At 32.1% G+C, this 18010-nt stretch overlaps 1 protein-coding gene across 4 annotated transcripts; it reads right to left on the minus strand.

Annotated features, from left to right (window-relative positions):
• Positions 1–2967: 2967 nt before the first annotated feature.
• On the minus strand, positions 2968–16474 carry LOC127252720 (protein LNK1-like). Of its 4 annotated transcripts, none has more exons than XR_007839128.1 (8): positions 16286–16473; positions 15621–15698; positions 14694–15268; positions 14331–14577; positions 13627–14118; positions 13325–13443; positions 12991–13228; positions 2968–3231 (listed from the first exon to the last, which is right to left on the minus strand). XR_007839128.1 is itself a non-coding variant. In XM_051277023.1 (8 exons), exons 2-8 carry the CDS (start codon positions 15642–15644, stop codon positions 13114–13116), a joined length of 1479 nt encoding a protein of 492 aa, XP_051132980.1. In that variant the 5' UTR covers positions 15645–15698; positions 16286–16474; the 3' UTR covers positions 12932–13113. The 4 variants fall into 4 exon arrangements, 3 of the variants coding, with proteins under 3 accessions (XP_051132980.1, XP_051132979.1, XP_051132978.1); XM_051277023.1 differs by lacking the exon at positions 2968–3231 and having other exon boundaries at positions 12932–13228; positions 14694–14814; positions 14908–15268; positions 16286–16474; XM_051277022.1 differs by lacking the exon at positions 2968–3231 and having other exon boundaries at positions 12932–13228; positions 15621–15707; positions 16286–16474.
• Between the last annotated feature and the right edge of the window lie 1536 nt (positions 16475–18010).

An 18010-nucleotide genomic window follows, 5' to 3' on the forward strand; every position in this document is an offset into this window, starting at 1 on the left:
CTTTTTTTTTCTTCCCCAAATTCTCTTCACATACGCACTAGGTTTTTCTCCAATTTTTTTTCTTCTTCCTCAATTCTTTTTCAGGCCGCTGCAGCAGTCCCATCCAGTTCTTTCTTTTCTTTTTTTCCCCTAATTTTTTTTTCCATATTCTTGATCTTCAATTCTTCTTTGAAGAACGAAGAATTGGAAAATAATAAGAAGAGAAAGAAGATGACGGGCATAAGCGAGCTGGAGTAGGGAAGAAGGAAGACGAGAAAAAGAAGAAAAAAGAGAAAATGAAAGAAGAAAAGAAAGAGGGAGAAGAAGCAGGTTGGACTAGATTTTTTTTTTCTCCAATTCTTTTTCTTCTTTCTCTCTCTTTTTTTCCCCAATTTTCTTTCTTCTTCATTTTTTACTCTCCAATTCTTCTTGATTTTTTTATTTATTTTTTTCTTTCTCTCTCTTTTTCCTCAATTTTTTTTCTTTATTTTTCCTCCTCAATTCTTCTTTCTTTCTCAATTTTTCTTCTGCAACGAGTAGCAACAAGTTATTTTCCTTCTTCTTAGATTGATTTTAAATTTGGATGTCAAATTAATTTATTAAATTTTTAGATTTCGTAAAACATAAGAAGATAGTATGGAAGAAAATAAAGAATAAGAAAGAAGCTACTGTAAAATAAAGTTACTAGGGTATCTTTATAAACAAAAAGAAAAAAATGCATAGCAAACGTGAAATACATCGTTAATTCCTAATGGAGGAAAATTTTTTTGTAATATTTTAGAAATTACAAAGTAGATATTTTGGAGCTTTAGAACTATAAAGAGTTTTCAACAAATTTGGTAATCCACATAGACAATTTCTTTTTTGGTATTTTGCCTTAATTTAATTACATTTTTATTAAGCACAGGCACAACAGATGATAGCAAGACACAGTACAGACATTTATTTTTCGCCGGCGAGGCCGAGGTAACGGACGGCTATATTAACGGCGGCGTCCTTCAGCATGCGGAAAAGCGCTGCAAAACTACGACGCTTGATGGCGTTTCCGCGGACAGTAACGGTGAAGCTCGGAGGAGCAACCCGCCGCTGTGGCTGTATGTATGCAGTAGAAGAAGCAAATACCTTTCCACCTCTTCTGCCCATCGATCCTCTCTCTCTATCTCTCTTTCTCTCTTTCTGTCTGTATATATAGGTCATAACATCTAACATCAACCCCGGGTGACGTCATCTTGTTGCCGCTGAGAAACACTCGCATCTCCATTACAATTAAAGTGGAAAGTAATTGGTGCAAAAGTCGTGCTGGACAGAACATCCCAGTGAATTTTTTTTTTCAAATATTATTTATTAAATTATTTGTTTTTATTTTTAATTTATATTTTTGTATTATATAAAATTTTATTATTTATAAAATGATATATATTGATATAATTTTACTTAAATTTAATAATATTATTAATTATTTTGATATAAATTAAAAAATATATATATTTTGTAATGAAGTGAAAGAAATTGACGGTGAAATAGAAAAAAAAAATATATATATATATATATGAGGTGGAATTTGAGAGAAATTTTTGTACAATTTATTTGATACGAATGGCCTGAGCATGTTTACTGGGTCGGCGATAAATTTGCTTTTGGTAGGTGACGTTGGAGGCGACGTTGGACTTGAGGTTGTCTTGTTTAAAGTTGACACAAATATTAAGACATAAAAATTGTACAATAGTTTACACATCACTAAATAATTTTTAAAGCTTGAGAAATGCTACTATGACACTAGGTCAAACCCAAGCAAGCATTCTTATTTTGGTTCTATTTGAAGACTATTGTGTAATTATTTTTGCTGATTGGATAATTGCACAATTATACGTGTAACAATATAATCGTGTATAATTATACATTAAAATATATATAATCATATAATAATATGACCGTGTATAATTGTACATGGCCGTGTAGTTTCCAGGTCAACTGCTACGTTATTTCTATTATGTCAACGTAAGTAATTTTCGTTAATTTTTTAACGATGAAATCAAAATTGATTGAAATTGTTTATAATGAGATCAAAATTGATTAAATTTTTTTTATAATATGTAAAGTTAATGCGAAAGTATTGATGCTAGTAAATATAAATATATAAATATTTATAATATGTAAAGTTAACGCGAGAATATTGATGTTAATAAATATAAATATATAAATATTTATAATGTGTAAAGTTAATATGAAAGTATTGATGTTAATAAATATAAATATAATAATATTTATAATGTGTAGTAACATTCATATATACTAAAACAAATATATATATATATATATTGTGTTTGATCAATAAAAATGATAGAACATATATTACCAAGTGGACAGAGATAATAATATTTATATTTCGTATATTTTATTGAAGTATAATTTTAAAATATTCAAATTGTATTTTAAGTTTATTTAAATTAAATATGTACTTATCATAATTCAATTAACATTCAAACACCATTTCATTACTTGCATCCAAACCTCATTTACATATACTAATTGATTGTTTTTTTTCCGTATCTTTACATGGAGACTAATATTTGGTTTTTATGGTTTTAGTTTCAAATTAAAATTACTATTTTCTCTATCACCTAATAATATATTTAAAATTTTGGATGCATATGTTAAAGATGGTGTATATATATATATATATATATTTTGTTTATTTTTTTATATAGTAAAACATATATAAAAAGTGATATAATTTTTTCTAGAAAGATATAACAAAAATATTATTAGATGATTAAAAAAAGTGAGCATATTTTATGTGACAGAGAAAGTACTACTATTTTTCAACAAAAATTTACTATTTTTTATTTTTTATAAAATATTAGATCGAGATACTATTTAAATGAAAGTTTGAATTAAAAATTTAAATTTAAAACAAAATCAAATAAATTCTTATATAATGTGAATGACAACGGTTAATATGTTGATTAAAGTTAATCAACATCTATCATACTAGTTTCTCAGCAAGAACATACGCCGACCATTAGTGTCAAATTCGAATGCAATACTTTTTAGAAACTTTTCATATAGACCCACTACTTTACTTAGACCACATTAACATTAATATTTAGTAGTAGAATAATGGAGACTTTTCACATAAACACATTACTTCACATAGACCACATTAACATTAATATATTGTCATCGGATGCTTTATCGGATTGGAATTGATTTATCGTCGAGGTATACATTGTTCTCATCCTCCTCTTGGACCTGTAATTGGAGAAAAATATTTTATATACTTTCTGGCTGTTAATATAGTATAGAAAGAGCTTTGCGATTGTACAGACCCTTATTGTACTATAATGAATTAGAGTCTATACTCTCGCTAAAATAAAATTAATTATGTTGATTTTTTTATAAAGAATATTGTAATTGTATAATCAAAGTATGAAATATATACTCAAAAAGCATCACCTTATTATTTGTACAGACTCTTCTTATGCTCTAACGAATCAGAGTTTATACTTTTGCCCAAAAACAAAATTTAATTATGTTGATTTATATATGTAAAGAACACTGTGTTTGCATATTTAGAGCATAAAATATACTTCATCCGTCATTCAAATTTATACTCACTTTCCTTTTTAAGTTGTCATCGAAAACTATTCCCGTTTCCCTTTTAAGTAAAAAATTATTATATTTTTGTATTTTTTTTTTACTATAAAAGAAAAAAGTAACAATTATTATTCATTTTTATTAATTGTCGTGACCTGTCAAATAAGCACAGATTTACATGACAGTAGGAGTATTCTTTTAAAAAATACCACATTATTGTTTGCATAGGCTCTTATTATACTTTTCGTTTTAGAACTTATGCTTCATAAAAGAATTAATTATGTTAATTTTTACAGAATACTATAATTGAATAATTAAAGTATAAAATATATCCTAAAAATCACAATATTTATTATACACGTAGCATAAATGTGTAGCTACGTAGTCATGTTGTATGCTTTTATATTTTCTTCGGTATAAGATTTTCATGCCTATAAATATGTGTTTGCAACAATCAATTTGGATTACTTTTGATTACAATCAATATATATATATATATATCCACGTACATACAACTCCATACATACATACATATATACTATACATATATATTATAATATACATGCAAGTTATTACATTCCTATATATTATTATATAATATATTATATACAATATATAAAATAGTGGTCAGCGGTATAAATAATTAATATTTCTATTGGCTATTCCTATAATAATATTACAACACGTTATCAGCACGATTATATATTTTATTTCTCGCAAGGTAATATTTTATATTTTATCTGTTTATTATGACTAACCTTGCCAAATAATAATTTCTCTCTCTCCTCGTTTCTGGCCAAAATTATATGGCATGGACTCGCGATGTTAAAATGCATCTGGCATCAATGGGCTTAGAAAATACCATTGCCTGGGATAAAAACTCCCCGAGCCAAGATCGTGCAAATGCCATGGTCTTTTTGCGTCATCACATCGATGATGCACTAAAAATGCAGTATGTCACGCTGGAATCCCCACTTGAATTGTGGGAGAGATTGAAAGAAAGATATGATCATTTAAGGCTGACATTGTTGCCGAGGGCACGAAGCGAATGGCAAAGCCTACGGCTTCAGGACTTTAAAATAGTCCAATAATATAATTCTGCCCATGTTTAAAATAAGATCACAGCTGCGCCACTGTGGCGAAATATATCTGAATCTGATATGATGGAGAAAACTTTCTCCACTTTTTATGCCTCTAACATGGTTTTGCAGCAACAGTATCGCGAAAGAGGCTTCCAGAAATATTTTGAGCTGATCACCTGTCTTTTGCTTGCCGAATAAAATAATGAGTTGTTGTAGAAAAATCACAAATCTGGACCGACAGGTGCAAATCCATTTCCATAGCCAAATGCAATACAACCGAAAAATCCGGTGCGTGGTCGTGGGCAAGTAAGAAATCAGCGAATTGATCGCGATCAAAATCATAATCGCGGACGGGGCCGGGCAAACGCATACAGTCGCAATAATTATCAAAACAAGCCCCAATATGTGCCAAATCAGCGTTATAATAACAGAAGGCCATACAGACCTCAACAGAGGTTTAACACCGGGAGAAACAGAAACAATGACGAGGAATGCACCCGGTGCGGAATCAAAGGCCATTGGGCCCATGTTTGTCGCACAACCAGTCACTTGGCTGAACTTATCGGGCCTCAAAAGAAAGGCAGGGAAGAGTTGCTGCCGAAACAAACCACGCTGCCCACGATGACACATTTGACGATGTGATGAATGAAAATATCACGCACCTGGATGCCGATGACCTGCTTGATATAGCTGATGATGTTAAATGATAAAATATTGTTGTATCTCTTTTGTTATTTTGATGCTTTATGTCCCCCTTTTTGTATTGCCCCTTATAATATAAGTCTATTTTGATTATGTTACTAATACACGTCTTTTATTATTTTTACCTTCTTGCAAAGATATAGATGCCAAATATTTTGGAGCCGATGACAATATATGCCTTATCGACAGTGCTACGACTCACAGCACTTTGAAAAACAAATGTTATCAGTGGTGTATCGAAAATGATTGAAGGCTCAGGAAAAGCTACTGTATTTCTCCCAAAATGGACAAAAATGACAATTGAAAATGTCTTGTTCTCGAGCAAAGCTCGAAGGAATTTACTAAGCTTCAGTGATATTCGGAAAAATGGTTATCACATTGAAACATTGAATGAGGCAGAAAATGAGTATCTCATGATAACTCAGATTGTTAATGACAAAAGAATTGTGAAAGAAAAATTGCCATCATTTTCTTCCGGCTTATATTATTAAAAAATCAGTGCCATTGAAATATATCACCTAGTAGACCAAATGGCTACTAGCGAATTTAAAACTTGGCACGATCGACTTGGGCATCTTGGCAATGTAATGCTGAGGTGAATTGTTGAAAATTCAAATGGCCACTCATTAAAAAAGAAAAATATTTTGAGTCCGAATGAATTTGCTTGTGCTTCCTGTTCCCAAGGGAAGTTAATAATCAGGTCATCTCTAACAAAGGTTGGATTTGAATCCCCAACTTTTTTGGAAAGAATTCAAGGTGATATTTGTGGACCAATAGATCCACCGTGTGGACCCTTCAAGTACTTTATGGTACTAATTGACGCGTCAACGCCATAGTCACACGTATGTATGTTATCTACTCGCAATCTAGCTTTCGCTAGACTACTTGCACAAATAATTAAATTGCGAGCACAATTTCCAGATTACCCGATAAAGAAAATACGTCTAGATAATGCTGGAGAGTATTCATCACATATATTTGATGATTACTGCATGTCAATTGAGATTACTGTGGAACATCTTGTTCCCCATGTACATACGCAAAATGGCCTCGCTGAATCCCTTATCAAAACATTGCAATTAATTACTAGACCATTATTGATGAGGTCTAAACTTCCTGTATCATGTTGGGGACATGCTATATTACATGCAACAGCCCTCGTGAAAATAAGACCGACAAGTTATCACTGTTATTCCCCTACTCAATTGGTATCTGGAAAAATACCAAATATATCACCTGCGAATATTTGAGTGTGTTGTTTATGTGTCAATTGCACCACCTCAACGCACGAAAATGGGACCTTAAAGAAGGTTGGGTATATCTGTCGGATATGAATCACTCTCGATCGTAAAATATCTTGAACCAACAACGGGTGATTTATTTACTGCGAGGTTTGCAAACTGTCATTTCGACAAATCACATTTCCCGACATTAAGGGGAGACAATAATCAATTGAAAAAAGAAATTTCGTGGAAAATACCACTTGAATTTGATCATCGTACGAAACATAGTGAACTTGAAGTTCATAGAATTGTGCATCTGCAGAAAATTGCAAATCAATTACCTGATACTTTTAATGATGCTGCCAGAGTTACAAAATCATATATTGCAGCAACAAATGCACCAGCCAAAATAAATATCCCAGAAGGGAAAGTGCCGAGTGCTAATGAGCATACTGCCCGCGTAAAACGTGGCAGACCGTTGGGTTCCAAGGATAAGAGTCCACAAAAAAAGAAAATTGTAAATACTGGTGAATGAATCAACAATGATCAGATACCTGAAAAAGCCAGTACAACCCCTGAAGAGGTTGATACTAAAAATTCTGATGAAAGTGATGATGAAGTTATTGAAACTTCTGTTAACTATACCATCAGTGGAAAATATTGGAATAGAAAGAAAACAAATATTGATAATGCATTTGCATATTCTGTAGCACTCGATATAATGAAAGATGACGAGGATTATGAATTAAAATCAGTTGATGAATGTCGGCAAAGACATGATTGGGCAGAATAGAAAGACGCAATTAAGTCTGAATTGGACTCATTGAAAAAACGGCAAGTATTCGGCTCTATAGTCCAAACACCGGAAAATGTGAAACCTGTTGATTACAGATGAGTGTTTGTGAGAAAAAAAATAAAAATAATGATATCACAAGATATAAAGCAAGGCTTGTAGCCCAGGGTTTTTCCCAGAGACCGGGCATTGATTTTGAAGAAATATATTCGCCGGTCATGGATGGAATAACATTCAGGTTTCTGGTGAGTCTGGCAGTACACAATAATTTTGATATGCGATTAATGGATGTGGTTACTGCCTATCTTTACGGCTCCTTAGACAATAATGTCTATATGAAAATCCCAAAAGGGATAAACATACCTGAATCATTCAAATCAAAGTCAAAAGAATCATATTCCATCAAATTGCAAAAATCTCTGTACGGGCTCAAGCAATCAGGCCGAATGTGGTACAATTGTCTCAGCGAAAGCCTAACAAACGAAGGTTATATAAATGACCCTATATGTCCATGTGTTTTTATAAAAAAAAATGGGTCTGAATTTGTAATCATCGCTGTATATGTCGATGATCTCAATTTAATTGGAACTCTTGATGAAATCCAGTAAGTTGTTGAATATCTGAAAAAGGAGTTTGAGATCAAAGATTTTGGAAAAACCAAATTTTGTCTTGGTTTGCAAATTGAGCACTTGGAAAGTGGAATCTTTATCCACCAATCAAATTATACCAAAAGGGTACTAAAACAGTTCATGATGGATAAATCACACCCGCTAAGTACCCCAATGATCGTCAGAGCACTCGATCCCGCAAAGGATCCTTTTAGACCAAAAAAGGAAAACGAAGAAACACTTGCCCCTGAAGTGCCATATATGAGTGCTATAGGCGCATTAATGTATCTTGCTAACAGCACCCGACCTGATATATCATTTGCTGTAAACTTGTTAGCAAGATTCAGCTTATCGCCTACTCGACGACATTGGAATGGGATTAAGCACATTTTTTGCTATCTCCAAGGAACAATTGATCTCGGGTTATTTTACTCGAAAAATTCTCGACATAAATTAATTGGATTTGTTGATGCAGGATATTTATCGGATCCTCATAAAACTAAGTCTCAAACTGGCTACATATTCACTTGTGGTGAAACAGTGATCTCTTGGATCGATGAAACAAACATTAACTGTCACTTCTTCAAATCATGCTGAAATATTGGCAATACATGAAGCTAGTCGAGAATGTGTTTGGTTGAGGTCAATGACTCAACATATTCTGAAAAATTGCGGGTTAATACTTGACGATAAAATTCTCTTAACTACATTGTATGAAAATAATACGGCTTGTATAGCCCAATTGAAATGAGGTTACATTAAAGGAGATAGAACAAAACATATTTCACCAAAATTCTCTTTTACTCATGATCTTCATCAGAATGGTGAAATTGATGTGCAGCAAATTCGATCAGATAATAATTTGGCGGATATATTAACCAAGGCATTACTGACTGCAATATTTGAAAAACTAGTGAAGAAAATTGAAATGCGTCGGTTTAGGGATCTTCAATAATCCTCAGACCAAGGGGAGAATCAATACAAGAATGATGTACTCTTTTTCCTTCACTAAGATTTTTTTTCCCACAGAATTTTTTCCTAGTAAGATTTTAACGAGACACATTTTTCGTATAAAAACATCCAAGAGGGAGTATTATACACGTAGCATAAACGTGTAGCTACGTAGCCATGTTGTATGCTTTTATATTTCCTTCGGTATAGGATTTTCATGCCTATAAATATGTGTGTGCAACAATCAATTTGGATTACTTTTGATTACAATCAATTCACTTCCATCTCTCCTGCCTTTATATATATATATATCCACATACATACATATATACTACGCATATATATTATAATATACATGCAAGTTATTACATTCATATATATTATTATATAATATATTATATACAATATATAAAATAGTGATTAACGGTAAAAATAATAATTAATATTTCTATTGGCTATTCCTATAATAATATTAAAATAATATTATTATTTTCATAAACTCTTGTGTTTTTTGTAGGACTGTTTTTAAGACGGCGTCACCATCGTAATCGATGCCTAGTTTAGCGGGAATATATATATATATATATATTAACTTTTCATCGTTGCTATTTAATAAAATATGATGATCCGATTTATATTTTAATGGATTCTCTCATTCCAAAGGATAATAATTATTTTAATCTTACTTCCAACTTGAGTTTACACAGTTGAAATCTTCCAAAAAGGTTTGCCCTTATCAAATTCTAACGTCATATTTACAGCGGAGGTTCTTAACATTTTAATAAACCTGACACAGTTCCACACACATGCCACACATAAGAAATAAGAAAAAATAAACAACAAAAATACTTAAGAATAGTTTTAACCAAGAACTTGGTAAGGATTAGAGCAGGTAAAAATAGACACAGTCCAAAATCTTATATGAATTTGACATAAAAAAACAAAAATCGTACTTGAACCTAAAAAATAAGTTCAAAAAAATTCGGACCGTTCCTGACCTGATATGAGTATGAACCGGGTGTGCCCGGCTCCATCAAGATTAGGCACGGCCCGATTTTAAAATTAAATACTCTGTCCGTCCCACATAATTTTTCATTTCAGTTTTTTGGAAATATAATTATACAATTTAATCACATTTTAAAATTCATAATTTATATTTTTTTATTTTAATTAAACTATTTAGTCATCTTAATCTATAATTATTTTTATTAAATTATAATTATTTTCAGTAATACACTTCTAAGTTGCTTAGTAATTACACAATACATAAAACTACTCTGTGTCTAAGCTAAATAAAACAATTTAGCTGTGATTGAGAGAATATAATTTTTAAAAATAATTTTATAAATATATTAACAAATAAATTAAAGTTAAAAATAAAAGTGTAGTATAATAGTTTAGCTTGTGTGCTATAGATACGAGGTAATTACTTCAATTCTCACATATATTTAAAACCGACTAAACATTGTCGGGTCCACCCCATATGTCATCCCAATAAGAATGATTCTTGTCCGTCCATGATGGTACGGTGGTGTGGGGGTTGGACGCGTGATCATTTTAAGGATGCCAACGGGGTGGGTTTGGGACGAGTTTTGCAGGCCTTGGGACCCAACCCGACAAACCCGCTTTATTTTTTAAGAAAATAATAAATAATTTTTTTTAAAAAAATAATTTAATACTAAAAAAAATATGCGTTAAAATATCAAAAAATTATATTTGTAAAAATAAGAACAATCAAATACTGACGATAGTTCATAGTGATGACGGTCAACAGTAGTCCCAGATTATAAAGAGAATTGTAGGAGAAAGAAATGTAAAGATAAATTTGATTTAGAATTAATATTCTATTTTATATTTAAATTTTTTTAAATAAATAAAAAATATAATTTATATTGCATAAAAATATAAATAAATTATAATAATTATTAATATATCCGAGTTCGGACCTGGATCCGGGGTGGGGCGGATTTATAATAAAACCCGTAACCCGCCCCGAACCAAATATTTTAGACCCGAACCCGCCCCATGAAAACCGGGTCCAGGGCGGATCCGGGGCTAATCCGCCCCATTTGACATCTCTAATTAAGTTCGGCCGGGATTTTAAGGTAATAAAATTTAATTAGTTAATAATATTAAATTAAAATATTACTTTATTATTATTTTTTATATAAGTAGTATTATTGCAGTTTTAATTTTGAGAATTAATATATGATTTAAATAATTTAGTATATATATTTTTAATATTTTAAATATTACATCTTAATAAAATATATACAAATGAATATTATTTTATAGTTAATACAATTTTAAATAATATGACTAAAAAAATATATGCTTTATTTATAATTAAAATAAACTAATTGATAAAAAAAAGAGAAAGTTTTAAATGTAATAATAATATTTATTTATCTAGAAAAGATGAAATAAATAAGTTTGAGTGGTCCTACTTAATGTATTAATTTATACTTGTTAAATATATTTCGATTTAGTAAATTTTATCAAAAATATAAAAATATATCAATTGAAAAGTTATGAACAAAAAAATTGGATGATCATTAATTTGTAAAAGTGGTATATGGTTGTCCCAAAAGACATTTATGCTGATGCTCTATACTTGATGATAAACTTATAATTTGAGATTGAAAGAGCCATATCTGTATCTTAAATTATGTAAAAGACTATCATAATAAATATATTAATTTATAAAAATAAAAAAATACATTTTATAAGAATAATTTTTTTAAATGTATAAATATATTAATTTATGATAAATAAATGTCATAAATTAGAATACTATTACGATTTTTTTTAAAAAAAAATAAAATTGAAATTATAGTATAACCTCAATCTAACCTAAAATCAAACACACCTTTAGGGTTTGTTTAGTTATAGTTTAAAATAAATTGTTAATTTATATTTTTATTTCAATGATATTTTAATTTAATTTGCAAAAGAAATATCAATTTCAATTTAAAATAAAAAAGAAACTCTTCATCTAACTTATCAAGAACTACTTCATATGACTCCATTAGCATTGAATATTGACTCTTGGAGATTTTAAAGTATTGATCACTTTAGCATTGAAAATTTGAATGGAACCAAATTTTCAATTAATTGAACAAATTTCATTGAAATACAAATATTATATATTTTGATATTTGTTTGATTCAATTTATATAATTAATGATATTATTTCCGATTTGAATAGGGTTTATAAATTCAAAAATTTGTTGATGAACTCGTTCAAATCCCAACATCTTTGAATCTTGCTTGCCATATATATCGGTCTTATTTCGCAGGTTATTAAAATTTTATTAAATTTGTAAAAGACAAACACCAGTCAAGGCAGACTCTTAGCAGGAGCAACCTGAGTAATTGCTCAGGGCCTTTGCTCTAAGAGGGGTCTATATTTTTAATTTTAGCTATTATTAAGTATATTCAAATTTATTTTAAATTTTATCCCAAAATTTTTTCAACAATTACTTAGTCTAATTTTAATTCTAAAATTCAATTTTAACTATAATTTTTCTAAAATTCCATATTTCTCGCCTTTAAAATTCGTAAATATTTATAAAGCTCATAATTATTATTAGATATATTAAAATTTAATTTAAATTTTATCTGTTTTTACAATTACCTAATCTTTCTAGCCTTTAAAATTTGCGGTTATTATTATTGAGTTATTGACTTTATAATAGTCAAAATATTGTAAAGTTTTATAATAATCAAAATATGTATCACAAACTAGGTCCGACAGTTCACTTCCATGCCAGTCCGTCATCCCTTACGAGACACATATTTTATTTATTGTATATATGATTAATATAATTTTTATTTTTGTAAAATTTATTACTATATTGTTCTTGTTGATAGTATTTTGAAAAAAAAAAAAAAATTGTTCATAGAACCTATCATTTTGTTTTTGCTCGTGGCCCTATAAAAAGTCCGAGGCTATCCTGACAGCAGTGGTTTGGGTTGGGAACCAACAAGGAAAGGTGAACATAATAATGCAAAACTTAATTAATAAATAAAATAAATAAATAAAAAGATCGTACCAGTAGAGGCTATGAAGCACCATAAAAAAACAGCTTCTTCAGTTCACCATCTAAATTCACAAGCAATGTAGGCAGGTAGATGCTAAGTAGTTGTGGGACATCCATCCATCCATCCATCGATTTCTATGGCACTTGAAACAAGTTTGCTGGGAATGAGTTGTAGGAAGCTCTGTGAAACAGCAAGTCCGCCATTGATCGATCCATGCTATTTCTATCTGCTTCCATGCAACCACGACGCCTAAAACAAAACAAAAGAAACCACAGGTAACTGAAAATTAGCAAAACTGCAAAAATGCTATTTAAGCTTTGAATGAATAAAATTTGTTTCATGTACTCTTTTGTTCCTTCATTGCTATTTGGCTTTCCTTCATTGGTACGTGTATTTCTTCGATCGGCGCTATCAGCCAGACGGTATAAGCTGTCCCTTATTCCCAACTTCGTTCTGAAATCCAACTGATCCAAGAAGATTTTACCAAGTTAGCTTAGGGAACAGACAGAGACAAAATTGTATGCAAGTGCTTCTGTCATTCTGAGAAGAAGAAGAAAGATATATCTTCGAGGAAAATTATGTAGCGATATGATATTGTAAAAGTTGTTGAATTTTCGATAAATATATATATATATATATGTATATACCTGTTCCATAACTAGCTGAAGCTGGAGAAAACTGGCTGCTTCTTGCGAAACATTGTTCGTACCTGAACTAGCTGTCGAGCTTTCTTTTACATTTGAGGTACATAAACCTGCTCGAGCAACTCCTCTGCGTTTACCATGTTCAAAATATTTACTGATTCTGTCGGGACTGGATATTTTCTCACTTCCAGTTTTTAGGCTTCTGGTGACAGAACATCGACTACCTTCACAGCCTTGTCGCTCCTGGCCTTGTTCAGGAACAGCTATAGCTCGCGCGCCAGGAGGGTCATGAGAGCTTGGTGGATATTTGGATGAGCTGAAAGAATTACCTTGGGGTAGTGGTACTAGTCGAACATTATTTGGACACTCAGAGCTTTGAGGAGATGAGAAAGGATGATGATAAATGCTTCTAGCAGGAAGCAATGGCACTTCATTTGGTAGCTCATTGATGTTAGTAGAACTACTGTTTCCAAAGTATGACTTCTTCTTGTTGAGCTGCAGAATGGATTAAATATCGATTAAACTCAGTATGGCAACCATTTTAGACCACAGCCAAATGCTTTACAGTTGAGAGATTTAGCATTATTACAGCAATCGAATTTTCATTCCATATAAAACTATTTGCATCAGTAATGTCAGGAACTCATATAGCACAGAACTGTGAAAAAAATATCTGAGAAAAGGAAAGCACAGTTTAGATCAGTGACCTGTTCAAGAGGGACAAATCGATCCTCTTTATCAGCCGCGGCAGATTGAATTGGGAAAGGGAATTCCTCAGATATGATGGATGGTGTTATCATGAAAGTATCATTAATTGAAGAGCTTCTTAAGGAGTCGTGGCTTTCTTCTGTCGTATACGTCTCAGGACATGTGAAAGTAACACTGGACTTAAGCAAATCACCAGAGGCTCCTGAGTCGTCTGCTGATGGTAACCAACTGAATTCATCTTTTTCACTGACCATATCATAAAATGTCGAATCATAACTTGTGAAAAAGTGATTAAACACAGTAATAAGGATAGATGATACAGAAACAACAAGATTGTGAAGCAAAGAAACATAGTCTGTTACCTTAACATTGTCTCAATATCTTCAAAGTTCTTCATTGCAGACCAACTATCACAACCTAGGAAATCCCTCGAACCGCTGCTCGGACCATCTTTGAGGAAATCAAGCTCTCTGCTGTTCTGATCTATATCGATATCGCTGGGTAAATAACTGAAAGAGCTTTCAACCATGGTAGTTGTGTCACAGAAAGAGGTGTCATATTCACAGAAGCCCCTACCATCTGAGCATGTGTTATTGGTATTCCATGACTCGGTACTGTCCAAAGCTAAACTTGATGAGTTTTTGGCTGGGATGCTATCACAGGCAGAAGAAAACAATGAGTTTACTGGCCATGAATCATTTTCCGTTATTGCTTTTCTTCTCCTAGGTATTGAAAAAGCCTTCTGTTCCCTTCCTTGATCACGACATCGGGTAGACGATCTATTGCTGGTATTGCTACAACTACTTGTTAATCCACAGATATTTGCATTGAGGTTTTCCTTCAGAACGAAACAGTCATCAAGCTTTGGTGAACCAGGAGTGGGCACCATATGATCATCATGACTCAGGAAGAATCTGTCGCAAGCTATGTGTTCAAACTGTAACAACAGTCATAGAATTTTAGTTGCAATAAGACAAGGTGCTCCCATTAAAATCAATAAATTTTTGAACAAGATTTGCAAGAAAACTCTGGAAATCGAGCCAGAAACCAATGCCCAAACTTCTATTTAAAAAAGTCTCACAAATAGTGTATAATTTGTCATAAACTAGACCACAGTAATGGAAGAATTATGTTATACCATCAGCAAAATACTATTGCAAAAACAAAATCAGTACAACTAATCCTCCTCCCGTCTTTGTAACAATCTCAAATAGCAGATAATTGGATGCAAATTCAACAACTTAGTATTTATGTGTTCTTGGCAACCAATCTAGAAGGGGAAAATTTACCTCATATACGCACAATTTGGACATTCTGTCAAGTTTGCAGGCTCAAACGATGGTGCAGTTATCTTCTGTTTGATTATCCTGCAACAGCTTTCAGATAAATATTCCATTTTTTAAACCAGGGAGTCAGATAACATACATCACTAGAAGCGACATATGTCTTATACCCTTAACATAGTCAGCTACTACAGCTAAATAATGTTAATAACAACAAAGAAAAGTGAATAAAAACTATAGTATCAATTACCAAGGACTACCTGGAACATTAACCTTACTTTTTTATCCTCATCCATAGAAATCATCCAGAAGAATGTGAAATTAAAAAAAAAAAAAAAGAAAAAGAAAAAAGAAGAGTGCATAATTAAAAACGACATAACCAAACCTACAGAGTAATTACGAAATTATCCAGAATTTCAAAATTCCCAGCACAAGCAATCTTCTTCGAGACACCTTAATTATCCAGAATTTCAAAATTTCCAGGCTCAGAAGCTACCAAACTCATCCGCATACTATTTTCCAATTATTTTCATTCTCAGTCTGAATTCATAAGAACCAATAAAAACTTCGATTCATAAGATAAATTCACTGACCTGAACTCACAAATCAAAAGGAAAAAAAAAAAAAAAAAACTGCAGGTGCTTAACACTGAAGCAACCGAAGAAACTCACCAGAAAATCAAACCGCACAGGTACTTCTGTCGTCAATAAGGATGGAATTACTATGGGTCATCATCAGATGATTTAAGCTAAAGTTGTATATGTAGAGAATGAAACAGAGGCTTTCGAGATTATGCAGTTAAGTTTCTCTGAGATAGAGAGAGAGAAATAGCCACGTGGAGAGAGGAAATGCGCGAGAGCATCCAAATTCGTGGCTGAAAATGGCGCCCTAAGTGCGATCCCTTTCTGCGCTCGCATTGGTGCTCGTCCGTATCATCAATTCTGGATCCGCCACGTGTTCTTTACCTGTCATCATGACGTCACTGACGACGGGTGGGTATCCGATAACATAAACTATATTATCCAAACTCTGCTGATGTTATGTTTCTTTCGTTTTCTAATGTCTTAATCGCCACTTACTATCAATTAACTATTAAATCATCCCCAGAATTCAATAGTTATGCATATGATAAAATTTGTTCTTACACATTCATTTAAGATTGACAAGTCTTATATTTACAAGAAACACACGAATCTAATAAAGAACTTATTAGAATATTTTATATTACGAAAGCTACTGTTCGAACTCAGGTTGCCCAATGAAAAAACAATCACAACATCAACCGTAATGCACAACACAGATCCAAACACAACCGACATCCGCAGAAACACAACAATCATGCGAACCAAACCTCGATCTAAGAAAAACATCAACGATCTAAGTCTATTCTCTCTCAAACAGACAATATACACAATACACTGTAAGGAATGCACAGATCAGTAAATCAAACCGAGAAACAGCCTCAGAACAGGCTGTATGTCGAAGACCTGAGCCAGAACCTTCACTTCGCCGGATAGATTATCGGAGAAACCCAAGAAAGATCGATTAGAGTCCCCATCGCGGGTTAGGGCTTTCTAGAGGGAAGAATCGCGCGTCGGGGAGAGAGAAAGAGTGAGAGTGTGAGAGTGAGTCATACGAACCGGATCACAGGACATATATATATATTATACTGTTCCAGACCGGTTCAACTTTAAATGGGGTGGTTCAGCAACAGACCACCGGTTTCTAAAAAAATCGGGAATGGTTCGTGATTACCGGATCTGAGTTTCGGGTTGTGCGGGTCGGGTTGGTGCATCACCGGCCTCTCAAGTCATTGGCCAAAAATAACTCCACAATCTTCACCTTCTTGGGAATGGAGAAAGTGGTACAACATGGGTGTCATCACGGTCCGAGCTTCGATCGCTTTCAATCTTTTAACCTGCTGACTTACTTACCATGATTAGAATTCGCAAATTTTAATAAAAAAAAAAAAATTCATGCCAAAATAACAACAAAACAAAAATAGTGCATAAAAAACATAAAAATAAATTTTAACTTACAGTTTCAAAACATTCATAATCAAAAGTATCGATATACACTGTTTTCTTCCACAAGTTGAACTTCGAAAAAGACAAAACCTTAGTTCCCATGTCCGCAGGGTTGTATTTAGTTGGAATTTTTTTTCAAGTTTCAAAAGACCTTTAGACACAATGTAATGAATAAAGTGAAACATAATGTCTATATGTTTAATTCGGTTATGAAAAATTGGAATTTTACACAGCTGGATCCCCGATTGACTATCTGAAAAAACAGTGACATCATTTTTCAAATTCCCAATTTCGCTTAACAGCCTTTTAACCATAATGTTTCTTTTAGAGCTTCAATTATAGTCACATATTCAGATTTTGTAGTATAAA

This window comes from Andrographis paniculata, unplaced genomic scaffold, assembly GCF_009805555.1.
Source record: "Andrographis paniculata isolate CXL003 unplaced genomic scaffold, ASM980555v1 Contig46END, whole genome shotgun sequence".
Classification (NCBI taxonomy): domain Eukaryota; kingdom Viridiplantae; phylum Streptophyta; class Magnoliopsida; order Lamiales; family Acanthaceae; genus Andrographis; species Andrographis paniculata.

Coding starts and splice junctions, on each gene's coding strand:
- LOC127252720 (XM_051277022.1), bottom strand. CDS start 15,644: ATGTCCAAATTGTGCGTATATGAG. Junction 15,269..15,620: donor CCAAATTGTGCGTATATGAG/GTAAATTTTCCC, acceptor CTGTTGTTACAG/TTTGAACACATAGCTTGCGA. Junction 13,229..13,324: donor AGCAATGAAGGAACAAAAGA/GTACATGAAACA, acceptor GTTTTGTTTTAG/GCGTCGTGGTTGCATGGAAG.